The sequence below is a fragment of the Cryptomeria japonica genome, chromosome 1 (assembly GCF_030272615.1).
Source record: "Cryptomeria japonica chromosome 1, Sugi_1.0, whole genome shotgun sequence".
Taxonomy (NCBI): domain Eukaryota; kingdom Viridiplantae; phylum Streptophyta; class Pinopsida; order Cupressales; family Cupressaceae; genus Cryptomeria; species Cryptomeria japonica.
This window is the reverse complement of record NC_081405.1, coordinates 178603292-178617605: the sequence shown is the minus strand read 5'-3', so window position 1 is coordinate 178617605 and position 14314 is coordinate 178603292. Positions and strand designations below refer to the sequence as shown.

The 14314-nt window shown below is 37.2% G+C and overlaps 1 protein-coding gene across 1 annotated transcript in view; it reads left to right on the top strand.

Moving 5' to 3' along the window:
* Positions 1-9107, top strand: part of LOC131075770 (multiple organellar RNA editing factor 8, chloroplastic/mitochondrial) — a 36877-nt gene extending 27770 nt beyond the window's left edge. The window contains exons 2-5 of the mRNA XM_058012657.2: positions 2199-2296; positions 2391-2456; positions 8528-8725; positions 8818-9107. Coding sequence (XP_057868640.1) covers positions 2199-2296; positions 2391-2456; positions 8528-8725; positions 8818-8825 — 370 coding nt within the window. The 3' untranslated portion in view covers positions 8826-9107. The remainder of the gene's footprint in view (positions 1-2198; positions 2297-2390; positions 2457-8527; positions 8726-8817) is intronic.
* The last annotated feature ends 5207 nt before the right edge of the window (positions 9108-14314 follow it).

The window sequence follows — 14314 nt, the reverse complement described above, 5'->3', positions numbered from 1 at the left end:
AAGTAGTTTCAAATGTTTTGGTTTATTATGGAGGCTTTTCTTAGTCCACAAGTGCTATATTTCCTGCTGCAAGTCATTTGGAGGAGTTCTCATAGCTGCATAATTTTAGGCATGTTATTGTAAATGTATATTGTAGTGCAGGGGCACTTGCAGCATTGTTGGAATACAATTGATGGTAATCAAGGACATGATTGTGTTGTGGGAGATGCCTTGAGGTACTGCAAGTAGCTATGTTTCACCAGAAGTTTGTCTTTGCCACTGTAAGCCATGGGCATTGTTTGGCTGCAGTGTAGGAAGACAACTACACAGTTTACTTAGATTGGGTCAACAACATTTGACTAAGTGTGAGCATTAGCGACTTATTATGTGCAGTGGTTAGTCATATGGGGAAGTCATGTTACATGTAATGTGTGGCATACTGACATCATGATATGGTCATGTTATGGTTTTGTGACTTCATGTTCTGTGGGAGTTAGATGGTTAAATGATTGGAATTCCTTGCTGGATGGTTTAGTGGATATAACTTTCTGTGTGTATGGATGTACCAAGGTTGGAAGGTTGATAGAAATGAATATGATTGCAGAGTAAGAGTATGCTGTAAGCCAATAGATTGAGACTATGTGAAGAGATCTGTTGACAATCCTTTGCTGATGAGTTTTTTCCTTATACGATTTGCCATGCAAATCTGGCATATCTTGTATTTGTTGAAGTTTGCATATTGTTCAGTATGTTTACGTAGACTGTAATACTTTTAAAACTGCTTTTGATCACTTATTGATAAGTAATCCTCTATCCCAGTTTATTGATCGGCTGTAACATGGATCTAAATCCCAACACTTTACAAATGGAGACATTCTGAACTCGGTGTGGGAAAGAAACATCCTTGCCTGTCTCAAAAATCAGAAAAAATACAACACGGGCATTTCTGAAAAAGGAAACATGTAGCGGATGCCCATGCATCCCTTGACCATCGGAGGGGAGGCAGGACATTCTCCAGAGACTGTTTCATTAAATAGTCATTAAAAAGATTATGGTGCATTTTGAATCTTGGAGAAACATTCATAGAAAAGGTGCCTTGAAACTTGTGTTTAGTACAGATCCAAAAACTTTAACACTGAATACAGATCCTTATGGTGCTGGTGAGTATACCATATATGGTGCCCTAGTTATCCATCTTACCCAACCATTGTTACCCTTGCTTTTGCAGGATCAACTGAATCCACTGCTGCTCCTGCTACCTTCACTCTTTTGTATACGGAATTACAATTGAAACAGCTGTTCACATAGCAGATTGCCAACTGCCAATTACTTAATTTCTGCTATAGACAAATCAGCAGGCAGCAACAATTCATTCCATGGAAAAACAAAGTTTCATGTATCACAGGTTGGGGCTTAGCCCAGTTGGCTAATAGGCATTTTGACACAGATTGTTGGCAGCACTATTTTTAATAAAACTTGAATTCTGTAGATTTATCAGAACTTCCACTCGGACATTGAATTATGAAGGTAGAGAAATACACAGCAATACAATCAAGACTGCTGACTAGATTAGCTAGATCATACTAGCAGGTAATAACATTTTCTGGAAACTACTAGGATGCAAAATAAAGAGTTAATAATAAGTTATATATATGTTATGGCCAAATTCAGCTGATTGAATCCAGAAATTGCTGAACTGGCAAACCTACCTGTACTGAAAAGGGGGGTCCCGTGCAACAAATTGGTGTATTGCTTTGGCAGCGACCTAAACCACTATCTTCACCTTTAGTTATATAGGAAACTTTCTGATTTTTGGACATTATGGGGAGTAAATTAAGATGTCAGCTGAAGTATTGTGACGTTTGGAGATGTTCGCCTATATATTTCCAAGACAGGGAGATTGTAGGAGTACTAAGGTTTGGTTACAAGTCCTTGTGACTAGTTTTTCAGGCTTTGAGATCTTCAAGGGTTTTGGGGTGTGGGGTCTGAGGTTCAGAGGGTTTTTGAATTTGGGATTTCTGACTTAAGGGTTTATATGTAGTTGGATTTTGATGCATTTTGGATATTGAGGTATGGGGTATTGTATGTCTGGTTGAGACAGTTTAAGGGTTGACAATTCTCAAGAATTAGAGTTAGGAGGTTTCTGTTTCACAGGCTTTGATTTCAAGAGTTTGTGTACTCACTCTGAGTGGGCATTTTCTGTTTTGTTTATTTTGCAGTGAGGAGGAAGCCAGGATGAAGATTTATTCTGTTTCTACAAAGCATTACTATGCGTTTGGCTGCAATGTATCAGAAGAGATCTCTCAGAAGCTTAATCGTGTGTGTTTCTTGATGTTTTGTTCTATATTTCTTTCCTTCTTTTTTGACAGTCATATCAGGACTCTTACTTGGGATTTTCTGCTGCATTGTAGATGTTCCTAATGTTAGCTGGGTGCTACCTGACTCCTACATAGACTTGAAATCAAAGTCATATGGAGGTGAGGATATTTACTACTCCTTAATATCTATGTTTATTAGCTAGATTGCATTTTTCTTACTTTTAAATATCATGTTGGATGTGCTCATATGCTCATATTTATTGTGTACGAATTTTTCAGCGTCGACCATTGATCTGCTCTGATAATAGCTGGCTGTAAGGTCAATTATATATATATATATATATATGAATTTTTCATGTACTGACCATCCATCGGCTTTCTGATAATAACAAGGTCAATTATTGTTGTTAGGTTCAGATATTGATTGGTAACAAGGGTAATAATGTACTAAACAAGGTTAGGGTCTTGTTGTGACGTATTCACACATTGCCCCATTGCAAATGGGGACCCTCACCTTTTTCTGCTTTCTAGGTTAGTTGTAGCGTCTTTAGCTATTAGCCCTTGCTTGGAAGAGGTGCGATGTCTCAGGTGGCAATCAAGTCAAGTCTCTCTCTTTGGGATGAAGTGAGGTCAGTTTGATTTCAAGGCTTAGGAAGTGAATGATTCATGATAATCGTCATCTTTTACTTGCTGAATCAGAAATAAAATGCTAAATTTGGCTAAGGCAAGTTGGTTTTAGAGGTCAAGTTTCTAAGGAAGAGGATAGGCTGGAAGTCCAAATTGTCATGAAAAGGCTCAGGGAAATGATTAAGCTAGCAAAATTGACTTCTTGAAAATCACTTCCAGTTAAGCTTCACATCAGCAACCTAAGGCATAATCATTCCCGGTACCCAAGCAAAGTGCAATCTTCCATTTCCTTCCATTTCCACTTCTTGCCACTCCCAGCACTGCCAGTGGATGCCCAAAACTTCGATTATTCCCTCTTCATCCCACAGCCCTTCCATCTTCTCTTCTTTCCTTTCACTACCTTCCACTTCCATTGCCTTCCATCTTTTCTTCGCCTTCCTTCCTCTCATCCATCCTTCCTTTGACATTCATCCCTTCCACTTCACAATCTCCCATCTTCCATATACCCTTCCTATCCATATACCCATCCGCTACCCACACTCCTTTACCACACTACCTCCTACCCCTATCCTATCCTAAGCCACCTTCCTTGATACCCTTCATAACCTGATCCTATCCTAGCCTACACCCCTCCTTGCCACAGCATCCTTTTATCCCTTATAACTCCCCATCTTCCGGCACCTTCTCTTTACCTTATCCCTTTACCCCTTATGACTCCCTACCACGTCACTCATCCTACCCCCGCATCTTCCATCTATCTTACCCCCACGGCATATCCCATTTCCTTCTTTACCGTGTATCTTTTACTTCACATGCCTTGCGATTTCCCTTACTCCCTCCTTGCCACACATTGTTTGGGCTCCCCAACTTTAGAGTGGAGAGTGAAAATGTTTAAGGCATTAACAATAACACCGACAGCACTTCCTTTGACTACTGAAAGGCACGACTTAAGAGTGAGAGATTTCCTTTGACTGTCCAAATCAGCGACACAAGAGATGAGTCGTTTCCTTTGCCACTGGGGAAGAGTGATTTGACAGTGTACGATTCCCTTTGCCTCTTAAAAGGTACAAACTGGCTGAGATCTTTTCCTTTGACCCTCACAAAGCCTGATCAGGCTTAGAGCATTGTCTTTGCTCCCTGAAATCCACGATCTGGATGACAAATCTCTCTTGATTGCTGATGATATTGTTTTGAGAATGCAGTTTGATTGTTTTTGAGCTGGCAAGGTGAACATTTGGAGCGATTTCCTTTGCCCCTTCTCATCCACGAACCATTTTGAATGACTTCCTTTGGGGTCTTGAAAGTCCGAACTTCCTTCTCACCACTGCCTTTGACCTCCTAAATCCCTGACCTGCCTTTCCATCATTTCCTTTGCTTAGGCAAAAGCTGTAATGTCCCCTTGTTGAAATAGGATTTATTAATAAATAATAATAATAAATTAAAATATAAAGGAATAAAAATAAAAATTAATATAATTAAATTTAGTTAAGTCTAATGAATGGTCAAAAGGCATGAAATAAAACTTGTGACTCCCTCAAACATGAGATATAAAAGGGAGAGAAGAAAACTTCATTTTGGAATAAAGGAGGAGAAAAGGAAGAAAGAAGGGAGCAAAGGAATTAAGGAAGCATTAATGGGAAGAAGATAAGGAAGTGACTCTTTCAAAGGGGCAGGAATGATGAAAGGTTGTGACCCTTTTGAAGGGTGGTAATTGTGAAAGGTTGTGACCATTAAAAAGAGGTGCGACTCTCCCTCACATTGAAGTGGAGAAGTTTTCATTTGAGAAGGAAGGATCCGTGGAATAGAACAAAATATCTGAATCATTAAAAGCAGATTTAGGAGTAGACTTATTAAATCAGAATTATAAGAAAATCTGGAAGAATGATATGAACATTTATCAAAGAGATCAGAATACAAATACAAATCTGCAAACAATAATAAAGCAGGCATCGAAGGAAAAGAAGAGGAAACATTAAATCAATAATCATAGAATCAGACCTGATGGAGTAGAAAAGATTCTCTCTCTCTCTCTCTCACTCTCTCTCTCTCACACACACACACACACACACACATATATCAGTATAGGCAACAGATCAGATATTTATAAACAGCAGACCTGTGCATTTATATTGTGAAACAACATCGAATTGAATCTGTCCAAATTACCCCAGCAGATTGAAAATACATAACCTGTAATAATTCTACAAGTATATTGGGCAAGACTTAGTGTCCTCCCAAAAGGGGACATTACAAGTGGTATCAAAGCCAAGTTCCTGCCAGCCTAAGGGAAATTAGTTAATGCCATTAAGTCAACAAGCTTTAAGGGCTATCAAAAGAGAAAGGAAGAAAGCCAATTACATAATATAGAGGCAATGTTTGACAGTGAAACAAAAGGAAATCCAAGTAAGAAAACAAGGCACGATGAAGATCTTAAAAGCATCCAAGCAGTAGAAGAAGGGACAATAAACAAATGGAGCTTTGTGGAGGAGCCAATCTGGTAATTATGGCACCCTTACATCCCAAGATCTATGGGACATATTAAGCAAATGTTTGAAGCGTATTGGAGAAAGTTTATGACACATCAATGAGCATACAAGAGCAAAAAGATTGGGGTTAGGCCCACTTTCTGACTTGAAATGGATCAGGAGTAGAAGGATTGGGGTTAGGCCCACTTTCTAACTTGAAATGGATCAGGAGCAGAAGGATTGGGGTTAGGCCCACTTTCTGACATGAAAAGCCCGACCAAGGTGAGGAGATATGTTTAAGTGCCAGCCTGTAGGAGGGTCCCATCAAGTTAATGTTTTGACCCAAATTTAAACTAAGGCAAAACAAAGTCGGCCCTATGTCCTGGAAATCACCAAATACAACATTTAATAAAAGACACAATGTTAGCTTTAATCAATCAAAAGATATGTCATTTGAGCGCTTATAAGGAGATTTATTGATCATTTCATTTCATCAATAATTGATTACTGGTTTATTATAATTCAGCGAATCTGTCTTTGAGAGCAGCGATCCCATCCAAAAACAAGGCAAATTCACCATTGCAAATAATGAATTCATCTTCAGGAGATAGCGAATTTAACAGCAGATCAGCAGTCAACATCTGGGATCAGTGAATTCATAATCAACATCAGCATTTTCCAGCATCAAACATTGATCACAGTGGTATCACATTAAAAAACAAAGGCAATTTGGCCAAGTTAAAAGCTAATTCAAAGTCACTAGGCTGTTTAGAACTTCGCTTACAGGTCTGAACCAGAATATTCTGATCATTTTCCATTAAAATCAGACACAAAATCAGACTTTGAAATGTAAAATCAGAGGTCAAGTTCGTTTCAGATTTTAAGGTTGACATTGTTCTCTTCTACATTTTGATCAAGGTTTGTTTGCTTTTCAGGTTATGGAAGCAAATTGACATCATGGAGAACTCACCAACACATATTCAGGATGCTCATGAAGGGGCAGACTTCATTTCAACATCAAGACTCATTAGTGCAAGGGAATCAAAGGGATCAAGCTCAAGAACATTTGATCAAGATGATTTGGGCACAAAGATCAATTGTAAGGAATTTCAGGGCATGAGAGGAGACCCGAAAGCTGCTTGAAGAAAAAGATTTCGCAAGATCACACAAGGAGAAAGATCAATACATTCAAGGCACGGAATGGAGGTCATCGACATCAAGGATAAGATCATCTTGATGGAATAGAGATCAACATCAAGAAGGATCAACATAGAGGAGTTCAAAAGGATGAAGAATGAAGCACAAGATTTACAAGAGCAAGCATAGAAATGCACGAGCTAAAAAGTGAAAATTTTCACAATCTTGAATTTCTTTCGAAAATCCAAGAGCCATTGTCAGTATAGCCAGAAGAGCTAATCAAAGTTGAAGGATCAACTTGAGCAAAGTCATCATCAATGCAATTTGATCGAGCTTGGATAATGTTGAGCATCAAGAGATATGCCTCGTTCATCCACACACCCTCGATGAGTTACAAAGATCAATCAAGCTAAGGTGCCTAGTCATCACTTATCCAATTACATCATTTCAAGCTAAGGTGTCTAGGTTCAATGTACTTGACTCATCCAAAAAAAAGGATAACTACCATAGGGACACAAAGTCCGATGCACCTACCGTCGTCATCTATTGGTCAATTATTCAAGGATATGTGTCCCACAAATGCTTTGTGATGGGTGTAACAAACCCTAATTAGGGTTTCTATCTGTCAGTCTTGGCCATTGATTATGATTTGATCTTGGCCCTTCATTGTAATAAGAGCACTATATAAAGGCTCTACTACTTCATTTGTAAAAGTTAATAGTTAATAGTTCAAGAATAGCTGATAGCTAGCATGTAGCAAAGCAGTTAGAATAGAGTAGGAGGAGAAGGCAGAAATTGTTGCCAAACTGGTAAAATAATCTTCCTTTTCATTGAAGCTATGGTGGAATGTGTTGTTTCTTCTACAATAGCATGGTTTCTTGTTGGATCTTCATGTTAGATATTGATAATTAGATGAATGAAGGAACTTTGTGTATGATCAATGGTGGAATTCATATATCCATACTACTAGCATTTTGCTGATTGTAAAGTGTCATATGCAGTCAACTAGAATCCTTAAATGAGCTTAACTTCAATTGCTATTCACACTTTGATATGCATTGCCTTGATGGTATCCTTGTTGATAATAGGGATTTGAACATCTTATGTTTACCTTAGAAGATCGCACTAGCTTTGTGGAGATGTTGCTTGCATGCCAAAGCTTAGCTTAGTTGGAGTTTCACCAAAGATTGTCCATCGCTCTTGCATTCTAGGAATAGACTAGATTCTCTAAACCCTTCCCCTCATTATCGTTTTTTTCAATCCAAGTTGGTTAAAGAGAAAGCATCACCAGATTGCAATATTGGATGGTTAAGTTCTAGTAGCATTCAAGCAATTCAAGCACATTCAAAGTTCAATGTAAGTCCACCTCGTGATTCCAACAATATCACATCAAACAACTGAGTCTATCCAAGAGCACATCAAGACCTGACATTTGAAACCTTGGAGTTGTCCAATTGATCACGAAGTTTAGCATTTGGGAAGATTTTGTTCAAGGGAGGATGGAATACTTAGTATTTTATTCTGTGTTGCATGAAGTCATAAAACACTTATCAACAGGTCTCTAGGTGCTTTTCAAGTTCAGTCATGCTGGGTTTTAAAGGTATTGACTGAGTCAATAATGGAAGAGATGAGCATTTTGTTCATGTAATTTGAAGCCTATTGGGTGCAGGGAAATAGTGAGCATGATCAAATTTTTTATTTATATGTTTTAACTGTTTGGTGTTTATTTATTTCCTTTTTATATTGTGGCTGTGTGGCACGTTTCTATTGCCATGGTAATTTTTTCTTCAATTGTTGGTTAAGTTATGATTTTGGGTGTGTAAACTGGAGTATCTACAGGCTCTCCCTTTTTTGAGTACATGTTAAGTTTTTGTCAGAAAACAATTTATTATTGAGTTTTATGACATAATTTGCTGCAATTTTCAGGCTTGACTTCTATTATGTATATTGCAGTCTATGTTGGTTTTGGATTGTTCTAAACTATATTTTGCTCTTGATTAGGAGAGCCTTTTATTAATGGACAAGCTGTTCCATATGATCCGAAGTATCATGAAGAATGGGTGAGGAATAATGCACGCTGTAATGAGAGACGATCCAGTGATAGACCACGAAACTCTGACCGATCAAGGAACTTTGAGAGACGGAGAGAAATGCGGCAGATGAATTACCAGCAGAATGTTAGCCCACGCCCACCACAAGGTAAGTGAATAATTCTATCTTGCCATGAATCAGGACATATTTTAGTAGTATCTAAAAGACCTGGCTGATAGTTTTTGTTGATGTTAAAGCAGGTGACTAAAGATAACATCTTTAAATTGGCACTTTGCCCGTGGGTTCGTGTCAGGCATTTTTAAAGGTCATGCCAACCATTTGGAATTGCATATTTGTCAAGGAGGACATCTAAGCAGTGCATATTATGCTTTTCCCTACTTAGTTATTGGATAAGAGGATGTGTATTTACCTTTTTTGAAAGATATAACCTGAAAGATATGTGAAGGATAGGTATAAGTTTAAATTGACTGGTCATTAGTATTTAGTTGGCATCATGTCTATAAAATAAGCTTTTGACATTAGTTTTTTCCTTATGGATTACAATGTTGCCAATGGACTAATTTTTCACAACAGTTTCAAATATTTGTGCAAGTTTTCTTTTCGTTAAAATTAGCATATAAGACATGCTTGAACTGAAAATATTGGCAAACCACTCTCTACTTGTATAAAAAATAATTCCAATGATCTCTGTTGAGGATAAGGTCTTGGTCCAATATAATATTAACTATTCATTATGTAGGGCATGCTAAATTGCTTGGTCCATAGACTAATACGGACACTAGTATTGTCGATTTGTTTATTCAGTATTTATACTTTTAAATTACGCATTGTGTTTGGGACGGAAAACAGTAATTACTAATTTGCAAAGTTTAGGACGGATATCCACAAGCGCAAAATTATGAGTCACGTTATTGCCAGTTTTGAAGTCTTTATAGTTTCGGAAACTATATTGAAAATCATCTTCCCGTTTGAATGAATAACCATCTATGAAGTTACAGGTCATGGGTTCATTTGTGTGTGTTGGTGTTTGCCCGTTGTATTTGCATGTGACGTTGCTTGTTGACTGTGTTTAAGGGTTTGGGCGGCTGTATCATTTATTCTGCGTATTGAAGAGTAAGACTTATATTTTATCTCCATCGTTTATCGGTGGTAACAAACTTGTGTACAGTTTGTACAAGACTTTATGTTTCACCATATGAATTTCTTCTTACTCCCATCAGCTCATATGCAATTAGAAACAATCAAGTTTGTATGAAAAAAGGGTTTGGATTGGCATGTCAGAAATTTGAACTGTTGTTTTCACAGGAAGTTGTTGCATGCAATTTCTCTTCTCCTGTTGTGAACATCGGTATAAATAGTGGGGACTTGAGCTTGTAGCCTTCACAACGGCTGAAGGAACAGTGTGTTTTGTTTGGTTGTCTTTAAAGAAACGATTCATTCACTTGAATATCGGTCAGGTATACATTAGGGTTATCGAAAGAATTGTCATATAGCATTTTATGTAGATCTATTGCACACCTGCTTGTTGTGTTTGTGATCTTTGTTCCATAGTTGTTGAATTGGTCCAATTGAAGAGAATATGTCTCCTTTGATTCAACTCATTCTTGTGACTTTAGTTCTAATCCACTCTTTAGGTGAACTAATGTAAAACATTCATTGCTTACAGTACAACACCTCTCTTATGAATCAAGACATGCTATCTACAAGTATAACACCCTTATAAATAAAGACAAATTATCGACATCCACTAGGGGAAAGGACCCAGGAGTTGTGCACCCTAACTTCGCGCTTCTCAAAATCTTACTTGGAAATTTCAAATCATTCTGATTTTTTTACAGCAGCTTACTTGGCAAGTCCCCTGCTTATAACTAAGGTTTCAGGGCCACATCATCAAATATGATGCCACATCAGCATGCTTTTTGCTAAGGTGTCCAAAATAGCCCCCCAAAAAAGTGAGACCAATAGGCGTGCAAAAGAGACCCCAATAGTTGTGCAGCTGATATGGCATCACCTGATTGGTCACTTTTTACAATATTAATACATTTCTTAACAACTATTGGTACATTTCCTAACAACTTTTGATACATTTCCTAGCAAAAATTGATATTTTTTGTTTCAAACAATAGGTTTTATTTGTTCAATTTTTGGAACAAAAGGTATCAACAACCCTCACAACAATTAGTACATGCTCAACTACTGGGTCCTTTCCCCTACATTCCTTGCAAATTGAAACACATTCACCATCTATGGTGCATTACTCCACTTGTGAACTACTACATACTCCACATTTACGTTTAGCTTTATTGAACAAGTTTTTGAATATTAAATTGCGAGATTGGCTAAATAAGCTAAAAAAATGAGCCACTTTTTCAAAATAAGGAACAACCTTATGATGAACTTATATGTTTAAAAATGTGCTAATGATGGCACAAGAATAACCAAATTAAAAATAAAAATGGTTTCTAGAGTCTAGTTTGAATGAATGATGAATGAGTTTTAATGACGTCCACAAGACCATTAGTTTATGGGACCCAGAGTAGCAGTTTTAGCAGTTTTCAAGTTCTTTTCCTTGTCAGCCCTTCCCTTTTGTTGTGGAATTTGATCAATAAGCTAGCAGTCTTGTGAAGTTTAGCCTCTTCGAATATTTCTTTCAGTCTGGGACCCCTTCAAAATTTCTTCATACTGCATGCGAATATCTTCATAAGTTGCACTCTCAAAGATGAGGTGCCATTCAATTTCAACTGCCCCTTTATTGCAAAAAAGACAAATTCTTTCCTCCCAATCTTCTTTTGGAATTGTCCATCTACCCGTTTTGCATCTTAGATGGTGGGACCCAGTTTTGATCTAAGTGACAAGCAATCTAGCCTTTCCTTTAATTGGCACCCTTAGATAGTCTTTATCTATATGTTCACCGAACGGGTTAAACTCTTTGATGTAATGTGTTTTTTTTTCGGCCAACCTGTTTTGTCCACATGGCTGTTCTAAATTTTTCAAACACAAACCTTTTAATCTCCTCATTATTATTTGGGCAATCATTCAGATGGATGTCTCACTTGCTGGTCCATTTAATATTCTGCTTCATCCAATTTTTCTTCCTCCATTTTAATTCCTCCCAAACCACCATTTTGGGCCAACGTTGCTCATCCATGTTTTTAACTTCTTTAAAATAACTTATCAAACGAACTATATCCGAGGCTTCTAGAGGGAACATTCCTGCTTCAGCAAGAAGAATCGCATAGGGGATTGTTGATTTGACCTTGAGATTGCTGACGATCAAGTGTTTTTGGATTCTTTCAAGTTCTCTCCATTTGTGGTTTGACATGCTACTTCCCAAATTTCGCAACCAAAGAGAGTTTTCAAGGTTTTCCAGTCCCATAATTCCGCCTTCCTACATCTGTTTTGGAGGTGGTAAGAGGCCTTCCAACCTCCTAGAGTCCTTTTTGATCTACAAGTCTCACAGTTAAGCTTATTGTGGAAATCAATTCCCAAGTATTTGTGTTCATCTATTGTTTCCAAAGGGCAGCCTTCCAACATAAAGGAGATTTGCTACTTTTTTCTTTTCAAAGAGAAGATCATTACTTTAGTCTTGTTGGTAGTAACTTGCAATCTGACTTCTAGGCAAAAAAACGTTCAAGTGCCTTCAAATGATCCTTCAAGTCATTCACAGTTTTAGCAACTTCACAACATATCCTGCAAGCTAAATGCCTTCCCCATAAGTCTTGTTTAGCCACTCTTCAAGTTTATCAATATATAGGCCAAATAAGGTTGGGGAAAGAGGACAACCCTGTTTTACTCCAATATCATTGCTAAAGCATTCAAACATTCCTTCTTTTGTTATGATTTTAGCTCTAACTTGATCATAAAGTTTATGCACAACAACTCTAAGCTCATTAGGAATCCCGAGTTCCTCCATTCTTCTCCACAGTTTGTCTCTAGGAACAATGTCAAAGGCCTTCTTGAAATCAACAAAGCAACAAAACACCTATTTCCTGCTTGTCCTTTTGCTCTTTTTCCTTCTTTTTCTGCCCAATTGTTGATTCTACGCTCAATCATGCTCCCAAAAAGTTTCCCAAGGAGTGGATTGATCATAATTGTACGATAGAGGGATTATTAATATCTCCACTTTTGTGTAGAGGAATCACCACACTTATTCAATCAGAAAGCCGCATTGAGTGACTTTGTTAAAAATATTCTTGATGTGAGGAGCAAGGAGCTCAATTCCTCATTTTAAAAATTCAGCCTGCAATCCATCAATGTCCTGTGCCTTAGCACTTGCCAAGTTCCTAATACCACGCTTGACATCTTCTTCCGAGAAGAGCTCTTTTGATTCATTAATTAAAGGAGGTTCGTCTCTATCGCGGGAGCGCTCATAGAGAAGCTTAGCGTAGTCTAACCAATGCGCATCAGTGATGTTGTTTTCAACTTATTTTCTCTCTTGCTTTAGCTCCCTCCAAAAGCCTTTGGGGTTGTTCTTACCCATCGAAAGTAACTCCTTCCTTCTTGTTGGTTTTTATTGGGGGTCCTTCTTGTGTTGTCCCCCATCTTTTGTATGGGTGTGTCGAGTCTCATTTGTGTTATGTTTCTTTGGGTGGACTTTCAGGCTTATCTTTCGGTTCGGGTTGCACGTCCTTCCAAAACCTGTTTTGTATAGGGTTTTAGGTCCCTTAAAAACTTGTTTTTCCTTATTCAAAAACTCCTTCCTTCTAGCCATCACATTGTTTTGTTTTTTCATTTTTATCAAATTCTTATAATTCAGTTTGCCACCTTTGCTTGATCCATTATCTTCGAAAATTTTTCTTGCCTTCAAAAAAAAGTTGAAAGAAAAGATCTAAGAGAAGGGTTAGAATAACCTCATCTTCTCTTAAATATGTCGAGGTTTAGATAAAAATGAACTTATTCCCATTGAATTCTGTTGTGATCTAAATCATATATAAAAAAAACCTAGACTAAACTGAAATGTGAAAAAATAATATTCAAACAAGTGGAGATTATTATATGTATTCGATAGACTCGACATGACAATTTCCCCACAAATGAAAGGCTATCACCCTAAAAAAAAATTACAAATAGGAATGTCTAGTTGTGGTGTATTACGAGAATAGTTGAAGAAAAAATTATTTAGAAACATAATTATTTATTACAATGTATTATATAGTAGAAATATAATTTTAGATAGTTTTAAGGAAATTTCTACACCTCTCATTGTGATGGTGTTGGCATATGCCTATTAAATTACTATATGTTATAATGATTTTTATGGATGTTTTAGGTGAATCTATATTGTATTATCTTAATAATTTAATTCCTTATTACTACTTGTGCCTATCTAAGCTTTGGTATCAAACAAGCTTGGCATTCTATATATATATTCCCATGTTTTTCTTATAGTTCCTTTCCCTATCTCTATGTTAAGAAGCTAGAGTAGCCCATTTCTTCATTTCTCCATGTTCATGTATTTTGGGAAGCTCTTGTGTGATCATGTTGGTACCAATAATCCCTTGAATGTTTATCTCAAACCCATTCATAACAACTCATAAATTGAGGAAGTTAAGCCTCACTAAGTGCTAAAGCTAAGCTTGTTGTTTCTTTTGTGCCTTGGTGAATTTTAGTAGTTTTCTTTTCTTTGTGTATGGTATTATATTTGTGAGAATTCCAATATTGATGTATTAGTGTACTGGACATCATAGGTGGGTGGCTCGGGATGTTATATAAAAATATGACTTCTCTATGTACTCT